Below are 13,057 nucleotides of genomic sequence, written 5' to 3'. Positions count from 1 at the left end.
TGAAGATATCCATAGTGCAAGAGCTGTGTGGGAGGGCATACCAGGCTTCTGACAGATGGGAAGAGGCTGATGAATCTTGAAATCATGGTGTAATCCAGCTGTCCTGGCCCCATGAATCTCCTGCCCTTCAATGAAGCTTTTATTCACCAGGGCCTTAACTCAGGTGGAAAGCTGGCTTAGAGTTTTCCAAGTGTGTTGTCAAGAAAAAATAGGTAAATTGAGGGGACGGTAGGGAGGTGAATTTGTTGAAAATACATAATTTTGTCTGGGAAAGAGAAAATTAAAATAGCAACTTTTTCCCCCTTTTTAATTTCTTCTCCCTGCTGAAGAGTGGTTGACTAAGTCTAAAGGCAAAAAAGGTTGTCTCCATTGCTGAAGGCTTGGTTCTCTCTCATGTAAACCACACGTCCATCTGAAATGGAGCCATGTAGGTGTTTTGAAGGAATGATTTGGTCCAGTGTAATTACTACAAAATAAATGAATGTTCCCGTGGGAGGAAAAGAAAAAGAGGAAATGATACGGAAAGGGCACATAAGCTTTGAGGCGTGTTGTCTGGAGATAGGAGTGTCTGTGGAGAAACATGATGGAAACAATTAGAAAAATATCAAATGAAATTCTCTCCCTGCAGGAAACATTTTTCATCAGATTGGTTATGCCAGGCATGGGTTTGGTCCTTCACATTGGGAAAGCCTTGCAGGGAGAAACAAGGACATCATAAAAGCAGGACAAATTAATTCCTTCTTGGAGGGAAAGACCACCTGCTGAGTCTTGAAGTTGGTTTGATCCCAGACCGCGAACTCAGCTAAAACTTAAAGGAGATTCTTAATAGAGCAGAGTGAGGGCTGAATGGCCACGAGGCATTGGGGCCAATCCATCACAACTCAATGTTAAGTAACGCTTCAAGTCGCAGCAGTTGCTGTTTAATTCCACCATACAACTAAGAGGTCCCTCTTGGCTTTGCTTTTAATTAATTAAGTCACAGTAGTGGCAAATGTGGTTCTACAGCAGTTGCTTTCAGCCTAATTGTTCTCCAGGCATATTTGCAGCACTCCTGTCGAAATCCCAGGCTTGTTTCTGGAGTCAAGCTGCACAAATGAAGTTCCTGCTATTAAAAGCAGTTTGTTTCCTATTTCTTAGCAATCTGTTCCTAATGCAGAGCCCCACTGGTGCATGGACTTCTTTTTGTATAAGCAAATGGCACAAAAAAGTACTGTATGCTTTTAGTATTACCTGTGCTTGCGAAGTTAAGGTTTTTCATGTTGACAGACCATTTCTACCAGCAGGTTTTGCATACCTCATTTGATGGATCCCAGGGCTATGGGATTATTTCCAGCCTTGTGTCCAGGGTTTATCCTAACATTCCTTCCCTTCCCATCTTATGGTCTCTGAGCAGCAGAGCTCATTTTTTCCCTGCAGATCCCCCTAATATTAAGAGCAACCTCACTCCCAAAGGTTTGCAGGCAGGAGTGCACAGTGCACTGAACCTCCATCTAAGATTGCAGGACAGACGCAACAAATTAAATCAACTTATGCTTAGTCACATCTGTTTCATTTATATCAAACTGATGCCACTGAAGCAGAAAGTATTCTTATTCTTTCCACATTGTTCCAGCTGAAAATTAACCGCCTTTGTACATAATGAAACTCATACTTCATCTGTTTAAAATAATTGGGCCCGTTTTATATTTTTGAAGCATGCTGACTTACAGTTGCAGTGTATCAGTCTATTACTAATGCAAGAGGGAATATTTCCTCTTTCATCTTCTGCATTCACCTCTGTGGATTTATTTGGATGGGGTCTGTAACTAAGGAGATCTCTGTGGTTCTCCAACAGAATTAGAACAGCCCCAGGTGTGAAGATCCTGGACGTCAGAGTCAGTGATGCGGACCAGTGGGGAGTTCAAGAGGAGACTGATAGCGCCAGGACCACTGCCACGATCACCTGCATGCACAATGATCCAGACCCAGAGAGCAGGTAAGCTCCTCTGTGCATTAACTCTTGCCGAAATGCTGATGAAAACTCATTCAATGAGTGGTAGTGCTCTTTTAACAGCAGTGCTTGCTCCTTCTTGTCTGTGTTGGAAGAACTGTAAGTGCTGTGATTACAGCTTTGTTCCTTTCATTTCACTTCTGAGCTTGAGAAGTAGATGACTGAGTGTAACTAGAGGCAGCCAACTCATCCTGGCTCACATTTGCTTTGCTTGCACCTACAGGGCAGCAAAAGTCCCATTGCCAAAGAGCCAACAGAAATAAATGAGTTAGAACAGAGAAATGTGGAGAATAGCTGAGAAATAATCAAAACAGGACAATGCTGTCTCTTTTATTTGAAAAGCTGTAGAAGTAATAGCTATTAAGTGTTCTTCGTTAATGCTGCAGAACGCCTATGAGTATCAATGAACTGTCTTGTGAATGCCGGGTACATTTGTTATGGTAATGCTCCTACCAGCTATATCAAACGTAATGAGAAATTTATATTGTTAGTCAGAATTACGTATTTGACAATACAAGCAATTTCTCTTCATTATCATGCAGTTACTGTACATTTAGAGTACACTATGCATACATTTAGCATGAAATTGCTTCGTAATTAGAAAAGCACAAAACTTTGTGTCAAAACTTTGATTTGAGGAGCCTTCTGCACCCATCCTTCCTGAAAGCTCTTTGTTTAGAGCTAGGAAGATTATTGCCAAAGGTTTGGCGTGCAAAGTGTATTTCTGCTCTGTTGGACTACTGTAGCTGTAGTACTGTAGTATTTGGGGAGCAAAGTACCCCCAGCTGGTTCTGGATACCTGCAGTAGGTGTGCTGAGGTGAGAGATGTTTACTGTAGGTTCACTTTTCAGTGATAAAAATGCACAGTTGAGGTGAGAACAATGCTGGATGTGTAAAACAGGCCTAGTGCATGGCAAACTGAAAGCTCCTGCTTCTCTTCAGTAAGGATGGAGAGTGGAGGTGACTAAGTGGGATGCTGGGCGTTTGCTTTGCAAACACACAAAGCGAGGGGAGGCGGTTCCTACACTCTTAGTCTCTTAAGTGATGCTGAGCTTTCTGGCATTAAATGTCACAGAAACGCTTCAGTTCATTACCTGCTTCATGCCCTTTCTGCCCATTGAAAAACAAACCAACCGAAAACATCAACAATAAAAACCTCGCTCTTGTTTCCATTCATTGAAGTTGTAAGTCTGAGTTTGAGATATTGGAAATAGTGGCCACCTCTCGTAGTTTTTGTCACCAAATCCTTTACCTTTCAACTACATTTCCCTGCTCTTCCAGTGCCAACAAGAACCTGTTGGTGGTGGAAAGCTCATCTAGGGACGGTAGCTCTTGGGTTGGGGGTGCAGCCTTGACCCTGGTTCTGTAATGCTGAAGCAAGAGGAAGATTGGTGTAACAGAGGAGAGTTTCTATCTCATGCAACTGTTCTTATAAGTTAATAAAAAGAACAGGCAAGATACTGAAACTTACCGCCTTGTACGTGGTGTCACTAATCCTTGGAATTACACCTGTCACAGTAACTTACTTTTTATTAAAACTGATTTTTTTTTTGTATTGAACTGTTAAATTGCACAAAAGCAAGGAATCTCGAGTTAATTAATACTTTGACCCTTTCCTTTGTGAGATTAGTTTTTAATATTTTTGGATTAATTAAAGTATGCAAATGGAAACTGCTGAAAGATCGCTCCCAGATTTGCAAATATTGTAGTGCTTAGAGTAAATATTTAGCTTTGATCTTTACTTTAGTTTGTCTTCTTGGTCATAGCAGTGGCCCTCTTGTTTCTTTTGAAGAATGTTAAGTGTTTCGTAGGGATTCTGGTGCTTCCTGTAAACAAGCAGAGACTTGAACTTGCTTCTACTAAGGTCAGTGTGGCAAAACTGCCTTTAAGTAACTCAAGTCGCTATTTAAGGGCAGTTTATTTGTGAATAGAGGCTTGGGGAAAGTGAGAACCATCCCGCCACGTCTCTGCTGAAATCTGTCTGTCCGCTGCCTCTCGCTGCTCTGCACTTGGGCTGCTCCCACCTCCCCAGTGCATGACCCCAGTAAAAGCCTGCAGCATTCCCAGCTGCAAGGAGAACTGCGGCGTCAGGCTGTGACATGGTGGTAATCCCTTCTCCATTCCCTTCAGCCGCTGTTATCGGCGGGAGCCTTTTCAAATTTGCTTACTTTCCTAATCTTCTCCTTCTCCCCTCCGCAATGTTATCATTATCGTGAGGTTTTCATCTCCGTTTCTCACATTTCCCTACGCAAATGGAGTGTTCATTAAAATGGTTTAAATTAAGACCTTTCCTCTCTTCATGCCGAGAGCATCATGCCTTTTCTGTGCATTACTTTAAAAAAACAATTCCTTATCACAATGTTTCAGGCAGTTTACATTATATTCTATTAAAAATCCATTTTGTCCAAGCTTGTCACAATTCGCAGATTAAAGCTTTGCAGAGTGTGTTTTGTTAGGAATACATTCATAAATTCACCTCTTTAGTAGTCCCAAAAGCTTGTATTTAAAACCTCTTTTGATAAGACAGTTGAATAAAGAGTATCAAAAGATTTATTTTAAATATACACAAGTATATTGTACGCACCTATTCTGCTCTGTGCAGAGCCTTGCTTTGCCTTACTGCTGTCATCTCAAAGGGGCTTTTTGGGAGCTCATTGAGCAAGGAGATAGGTTGTCATGAGCGCTTATTCTCTGCTTGGGGCGGAACTCCATGAATCTCATTTTGGATGAGTTAGTTGGATTAGAAGCTTGCTGCTTCAAAAAGACACAGTTTCTACTTCAAGCACAAATGCTCCTGTATGATGCCTGTAGCTGGGACCCAGTGCTTCTCTTCCATAGGAAAGGTTCTTAATGGATTTCTGTGCTGAGCGCAGAGTGCATCGTGCAAGGAACAGAGGAAGTCAGGGCTGGCAGGCTTAGATAAGAATCAGGTGCTCCCAGCTGTCCATGCAGAACAGCTGTGTGTGTGTGAAGGACTGGCATCTTACCCTGCGGTGTAGGGTGATACGTTGAATTACTGCCAAAACAAATGTTGAGTTATTGCTAGCTGCTGTGCCCCATAACTGTGCGCTGATATCCAGAGGAATGGTATGGTAGGGAACTTTGCCAGTGATCCTGCATGTTATAGGATTGGGTTATTTCAGACTGCTGGTGTTCTCATTTGAAAGGCCCCACAAAGCAACGTGTTTCATGGTGCTGAATTTCTACTTTGCTGGCAAGCCGAAGGACAGCACCTTGATGTGCCTGACCTTTGGTTCACGAAGAATGAGGTGGCACAGACTTGAAAAGTGAGGCTGAGAAGTGGCAACTCGATTTTGGTAGGGAGTATAAGAGCCATCATTCTCCTCGCTCAGGAAAACCATCATTACATTTTATTGGGTTATTAGCTGGGGGGGAATCTAATTCCATGACAAAGTAGTGCTTTAATCAGAAAGGTTGTATTTATGCTAACTGGTGAAGTTACTGAAATTGATTTTACCTGCAGGCTGAGCATAAAGTGACCAAACCTGCTCTTCTCACTCAGGGATTATTTTATCGCAGTGTCAATAATGCAGCTTCCATCTCTCAGGATATCCATCACTGCATAAATTAATCTTGCATGAGGGATGCTCAGAAGGCAGAAGTAGGGAAGCTGAAATCTTCAGAGGTTTCCTTAAGTTTCTGTCAGAACTATTTGTTCTGTTGCATGGACATTGTACATCTTTTTTTAATTGATGCAGACCAGCTCAGCTGTTTGGCATTTGACATTATCTATCTTTAAACTTGAATGAAAAATTAATAGTCTGTGATGATGTTCCGTTTCTCTGCCATTTTAAAAAGGTGTTCAAAGAATTCAAATAATTTAAATGACTTTAAAAAATTATAACCATAGCGCGTGCGTATATATATGTATCTTTAAATCAGGGAAAGCAGTTATTATTTCATGTATTTATAGGTATGCAAATAGAGCCTGGTGTTCTGAAATCATTCACTTCTTTTTTTTCTTTGCACTTGGGAATACCCTTTGAACCTGAAATCTCACTTAGGAAAAAAAGAAATAAGTGAATGTGAAATTGGCTGCCAGTTAAGAATTGTGCGTGTGTTTATTTAAAGTAAATCTGTGTTATTGGAGCTGATGAACTTAGCAAAATGTTGGATTGTTTGGTTTTGTTTTTAAAGCTTGGCCCTGGGCCGAGGTAGGGGAGGTAGAAGGAGTGCGAGCTCCTGTCCTTCAGCGCTGCATCCACCAGCCTTTGGTCTTTGGAAAGGAAGGTTTTGCTTGAAAAGGAAAAGAGGAGCTGAAGATGTGGGCTGAAGTCATAGACTGTGTGGTGCAGCGTGCTGCCTTGGGTGTTCCTCTCCTATTCTTATGCGCTCGCTGCTTTGCTTAGGTCAGAAGTGTCATGGGCAAAGAAATGTGCTTTGAATGTGGAGTGAGCGTGGCCTATAGATCCTGTAGGAGTTCATTCTCTGGCCTTGGCCGGACCCCAGGACAGTGCTGTCTCTTGAGCCATTGATGAAGAGAATTTTATCTTATAATGCACCAGTTTTAAGGTTGTGACCTCTATTATGAGTGATGGAGTCTGCTCTGCTTTGTGTAAAGAGGATTCCACTGAGAAGCATCCACACGCATTTTTCAAACGTAAATGACTCAATAGTGTCACACAGGAAACCTGATAAGAAGAATTTTAACTAACCTTTATTCTTTACATGTATGCCTTTTTGTATAAAAGAATCCAAGCAGGCTTGGAAATGTTTCTATAAGATAAAAGCACTGACACCTCACAGTAGCTTAAAGAGGACATAAAAAATAATGGACAATTAACAGCAGTAGGAAGGACCACTTAGTGCAGAAAGCTGCGGTTTTAGGATCAAATGGAAATGTATCATTTCAGGAGAATATTTTCTCTTTTTTTCTCTTCTCTTTTCGTTCAAGGCTAAGAACAATGAAATTGTCTGTCCGTCTCCTGTTGGGAGCCTAATAGCCTGATGACCACATGATTCCTCTCCTAGCCATCCAGTTTTTTCAGATGGCTGTTTCTTACTCTGTCTTAGTTAAACTCAATGCTGCTCTAGTAAAGTCCCCAGAAGAGATGGGTCAGAGGGATTACTTACTGCTAGTCTGGGTAATTGCTTCTTTACTGTGGTTCATGCATCCAAGAAAGTAGTGGCTCTTCTTAGGGCGTCCATGCTGTGCTGGTGCAGTACTTTTATTATGGCCCAAGGAAATCTTTTTGAACAAATGCATCTTTGATAACTAGAAAATCCTGTTGAGCAGTACAGGAAGGGACCTTGGCAGTTGTCTGGAAAATCCTGAAAGTGGGAAACTTCCTTCTGGAAGAACTCAATGGTATTCACCTGTATTCAATGATTTAAGATGATGTAGTGTAGAGGCATGAAAATGACTTGGAAAACTAACATCTGATAACATCTGACATAAGGAGCATCTAAGGTACATCACCAGGCCTTTCTTCACCTCTAGGTATGATCATGGGATCAGAAGAGCTGACTCTGGTTCCTGACCCTTTCAATTTTGATCTCCTTTTTTTTTCCTGTATTGGCAGTTCAGATGGTGGAAGCCAATGGAAGCCATTTCTTAATACTTGTCTTTGTTTTTATATATTATCTGGGTTGAAGAGCAAAAAGTATATGTGCAACTCAGTGATACTTTGGTCTTCTCAGTTCAGCAACAAGTATAACCAGTGGCTTCAATAACCTCTTCACCAATGTGCTCCACAAAACTTGATTCAGTGGATATTTGGAGTGATATTTCTTCTGAAAGATGAGCCTAATCATTCTGAAATGAGTCTTGTTTTTGAATTTGACCTAATTAACTTCATTTTGCGTATATCATTCCAAGATGTGAATCTTAATGTAACAGTTGGGAAAGTTTAATTTCAGGGTAGGATAGTCTGCATAATTAGGACTGTGAGAGTATAGCAGGGAACAAATACCAAATGCATGCTGATGAGTGAATGACTTCAAATTGTTATTCATCCATTGGTGCTTGCATGACTTTTCCATATTAGTTGCTAAAGGGAGTATGACATACTCAAGAGTCATTGGGCTTCTCTGAGGCTCTATCAGTCTGTTGTCTGTTTTCACAGTTGTTTGAGATTATTGCATGTGAGTTACTACAGAAGGTCCATCCTTACTGATTCTTCTGTAAATATTGTACATAGGCATATACTCCCAGTAATAAAACCTGTTCTTCTGGCAAACTTAAGTCTAGTTTCAGAAGAGTGGCACTTAAGTACCTGCTTGCTCTTAAGTATCTACCTTGATTCTGTTGATGCCATTTGTAATGATAAAGGAGGTACTTGGAGTCAGCAATTAGGGAGAGCTCTGTGTGGAAAATAGAGGTCTTGATGGTAAGACACACTATGTATAATAAGGAGCATTAGTGTGTCACACCTGAAAATATAGTGGTAATTGGAAATTGAAGTCTTCTATAGCACAGAAATGTGTCTGAGCATATTAGAAATGTTACTAAGGGATTTATTTTTGGCAACTGTACACAGAGATTTGAAAGCCATAATTGGATTGTTCCTCGATATAATAGGACTGGAAAAGATTACTGAATGTGTATGAAATCAGGGAGCTGGTATGTGTGGCATGTTTAATTCGCACCTTTACCAGCTTATGAGCTTGACTTGTAGCAGAGCCTCCTGCACACATAGGAATTCCATGCAACATGTGCTGAATTGCTTACTTAACAGCCAGTGCATGAAAGTACCAAAGCTAACAACTCATTTCTTAGGCGTTTGGCCAAAAATTAAACTCATTTTATTGTTAGGAGGTGATGTTGCTAGGCAACTATTAAGTACAGGCAAATATTAAGTTTGTTACTTTGATTTATTTGAATCATCCGTGCCAAATAAATTATATAATATCCCAGCATTAATTTTGCATGAATTAATTCTTGCTTTAGATTGAACCTGTAAATGGAGACTCGTCTCTTGTGCAGATCCCCTGGTCCTCTAAGGTAACCACACAGTGGTTATGCAGCTCTGGAGTTGGCATCACTCACATGTTTAGAGCATTTCAACTCTGCTCAACCAAAAAGAAGTTTAGGTTGTTCTCTTAGTAGTTTTTAGTGTGGAGATTTGACTGCAGAAGTTACTGAGCTCAGCGGTGAGCGGATGGTAGAGCTATTTGGAGTTGAAGATTCTTATTTTTGCTCTCCCTCTTTAGGCAGTTTTCATCCATGCTATTTTTCCACATCTGACTGGTGGATCTTTTTGTTAGATAAGCACCCTTCTTAATGGTGTGCTCTTTAATTTCTCTGGTGACAGGGAGAAGGAAAGAAGCTATTCCTCTTTTTAAAAGAGTGCTCTAAGTAGGGAATAATGAATGCAAAATGCTGTCATTAAAAATCAGTAGATAATCTGATGGATCATCTGTCACTCCCGAGCAACTTGCCATAAAAAAAAGCAGATAATAATTTTTTAAGAAGAAAATAAAAATGTTAAGGATGAGTATGGGGCGTATTGGCTGTGAATGCCTTAATAGTTAAAACTGTTATTTATTTACCAAACAACGCCTTGAGACTCCTCCAATAAACTCACTGTAGGAGAATTTCTTTTAAGAGCCTTTTAGAAAGGGTCTACTGTGGGAGGTGGGGTATCTTACAGTTCTGCAGTCCTTTGGAATGCACACGGCTAAAGAGCAGATGTCCTTGCTGGTTTGTATGCCTTGATTTCACTATGTTTTTGGTATCATTTTTAAGGGGTTGCTGATCTCCTTTGAAATCTGGCCAGTAATTGAGTTATTTGATAGCTGCTCTGCATTCAGCTGGACTAAGGGTTTTTCAGTAACGTTGGGATTTTGCCACTTATTTACTTATTCAACTGGATTAATGTCATCCATGTCACAGCATATGAGGGTGCAGAGCATGGGTGGCAGTTCTTGGATGGACGCAGGAACTGCCCTTTTATTTTATAGAGGTTTGACACCATAGCAGAATAGGTCAAGTGCAGCACTGCAGCTCCCTCCTGTTTACCAGCACACAATTCAATCAGCTTTTCTAATATTCAGGTTTTATGTGCGTTGTTGCCCTAGGCCAGGTGAACTTATGCATGTTCCAAAAGATCTGTAGTGGAGGAATTAAAAAACCATATCATGTGTAGGAGCTGAAAGTACCAGCGGACTTGCATTGGTTTGGAGGTGCTCAGGCATTTGTGCATTTATCCTTAGCACAAGCGCTTAAAGGCACTTTGAATTTGGAGCTCTCCGTGATGAAATGAATACTAACTGCAAGTTTATTTGCAGTCCTGCCTGTTACATTTTTCTTTGTCAGCACAAGCTTTATTCCTCCAAATATATGGAATGAAAGAAAGGAACTACTCCTTTATCTGCTGTCGCTGATGCCTGTAATCCATCCGTTCATTTTCTGTGCTGCTATTTTCTTTGTGTGGTTTCCTCTCTAGCTTATGTAGCACAGAAAAACTTAATTGCTCAAGTCTGATGTACTTTTCTATTCCAGGCAACAGTGTAGGTTGCTAAACCATTATGTGGGAGATGCCTTCTGGAATATGAAGCGCATGTTGCAGTTGGGATATGGCAGGGTTAGGGCCTGCTCTAGGAGGAACATTTTAATTGGAGTTTTGGATATCTTCTATGGAGCTGCCAATGCACTTTCCATCTGATGAGGCGAGGAACGACCCATTTCCCTTCATAGCAGCTTTCTATGTTTTGCCTTTGAAAGTTTTATTTGGTTGTCAATACATGCAAATAATATGCTTGGTGCTGGATTGAGCGTAGTAATGGGGCAGATCACTCATTTGCACACACTATACCCAAGTCTTAGTTTTCTTTTAAATTAAGAGCTTTAATTGGGACTCTGGATGATCAACTAAGTTCACTTCTGGTCTGGTGCAAAATGGTATCTTGTATAAGGATGGCTGATCAGAAACCAAAGTGCTGGGGAGTTGATTAGGATTGAATAGTTCCCTGGTCTGCATTTGATCCTTGGGCTGGTGGTTGGACTTCTCTCTAATTTCTCTAAGTGCTGTGGAGGAATCAATTGTGACGCATGAGTTCTTCGTGAGTTAAATGAACAAAGTTAATTTCAGCTGTGGTTTTACTTATTTACTGTAAAATACTGGGGCAATACTCTTTGAAACAGAGGATCCTGATTAATTAGTATTGGTGGTGCATATTGACAAGTCTTGCTGTTTTTATCACGCATCCTCAAATGCTTATTCTGTAAGTCACAGACTCCTGGAGTGATTTAATAAAAGGATTCATCTTGAATCTAAAGGCAAAAGCAAGATTCTTCTTGTCATGAAATATTATGAAAATTTCATGAGATTCAAAAGACAAGAAAGCAAAGAAAGAAGACTGAAAAACTCTAGGAATCCTTAGGATGAGTTCATGATTCTGCAGGGGCTTTTTGCATGTTGGTGATGCTGAGGGAGGGCTCTTGCATTAGACCAGCTGGACCTCATGCTGTGGTAGGGCAGGCTTCCACACGGTCAGCCCTAAGTCATCTGTCTTCTGCTAGTGGTGATTTGGTTTCTTGTCTCGACAATTAGTGATGGAGCAGTCAGTAATTCTAAGATGAACATGGTCAGTCTACTTGCTAATACACCGTGAACACAAACACTGGAAGTTCTGAGGATCCCTGCACTGCTAATTAGTATTTCTGTGGTTTCACTAATCACTTGAACTGGGAACTTGGCCAAAACTAACAGAAGAGACTTCCAGTACAATAAATTGTTTTAATTTTGTGATCTGATCTTATGCATGGCTCAGTGTTTCTGAAGGCAAGAGTAGAATAAAAACTCATTTTGCATGATAACATATGCAAATCAGAACTTTTTGCTCCCAGTTGAAGCTCTGCTTCTATTGACATGGTGCTAGCAAAATGCTGTGAAGAATAGAAAGCCACTAAAACTTTTTATTTTGCTGATAGTATTTCATTATTGCTTTGTAAGCTACCTTATCCATAGGGCAAAATCTGCCGAAGAGATAAGATCCCATAACTCCTGTTTGCTTGCGTCGTTCTCTTTATGATTTATACGGTGCCATAGATGTTCATGGCATTTTGCAGCCATATAAAAGATTGGCATGTTCCTGCCTCAAAGAACTTAAAAATTCCGCAGTTTAGCAGCAGTCAGCAGTTCCTCCTATCTGAATTTTACTTCTGACGGCACTGTATAAAATCACTATTACACAGTTACTAAATGAAATAGCATTTTATTTTTAGTTGCCAATGTATTTCCCCCACCCTTGACTTTTGCTAAAGGTTCCACTCTAAATGAGGGGCTGCCTGAAGGTGGGACAGAAGCAGTGTGGAGCCGCCCTCCATGCTCTGCCCTTGGACAATTACCTGTAGCAGTGTCCCTGTGACTGCCTGTAAGGGGACCATATAGCACTGAATGTGGCAGGGACATTTATGTTATGGGATCTGCTGAGGAGGGGAAGATTCATGGCTCCTTTCACATCTCCTTTCATATCAGGGGCCAAACTGCATTCCATGGCAATGACTCCTGGCCATCCCTGCTTTATGCGAGGTTTGAACTAGTGACCAGCAATTAAACGCTCTGTATCCCGTTATCAACTTATTGAGCCTCTCAGCAGGCACTTCATGCTGTTAGCAATGACAGTGATTTCTAGAGCTCTTACAGAGGTCAACCAAGTAATTCCTTACCTACTACCCTGGAAACCTTTCCATTAAAGTTTAAGGGTCAAGGTGACTAAAATTTTGGAGGTGGGTAATACTTACATCCCTGTCTGGAAGAGGATACATTTACTTGCTCAACTCTTTAATTAAGTATATATGAAACCATTTCCCATGATTGATTTGCAATGTTGTTTTATTAGCAGCATTTTTAGTGTCATTTTTCTACTTGACACATCTTTACAGTCTGCATCGTATCTGTATAGTAATTATACATGCAATTTTAGGATTTCTAGGCAGTTGTATAAAGTGAAATCCATCTACATCCTGCCCAAGTAATTTAATGGAATTACATGTATAAACATAACATTAAAAGCAATTTTCTGAGTCTTGTGATTACGCTGATTTTGTTTGTCACACACCTGCATGTTACTGATCTCCCATGTTCTGTCACTCACTGTAAA

At 40.6% G+C, this 13,057-nt stretch overlaps 1 protein-coding gene across 1 annotated transcript in view; it reads left to right on the top strand.

Annotated features, from left to right (window-relative positions):
- LOC107321483 (transmembrane protein 132B-like) overlaps positions 1 to 13,057 on the top strand; it is a 169,185-nt gene that overhangs the window by 63,269 nt on the left and 92,859 nt on the right. Inside the window, exon 3 of the mRNA XM_015878432.3 lies at positions 1,835 to 1,975. Within this exon, the coding sequence (XP_015733918.1) occupies positions 1,835 to 1,975 (141 nt within the window). The remainder of the gene's footprint in view (positions 1 to 1,834; positions 1,976 to 13,057) is intronic.

Source organism: Coturnix japonica, chromosome 9, assembly GCF_054131305.1.
Source record: "Coturnix japonica strain WE chromosome 9, WE-NBRP24, whole genome shotgun sequence".
Lineage (NCBI taxonomy): Eukaryota > Metazoa > Chordata > Aves > Galliformes > Phasianidae > Coturnix > Coturnix japonica.
This window is presented reverse-complemented; position numbering and strand designations above follow the sequence as displayed.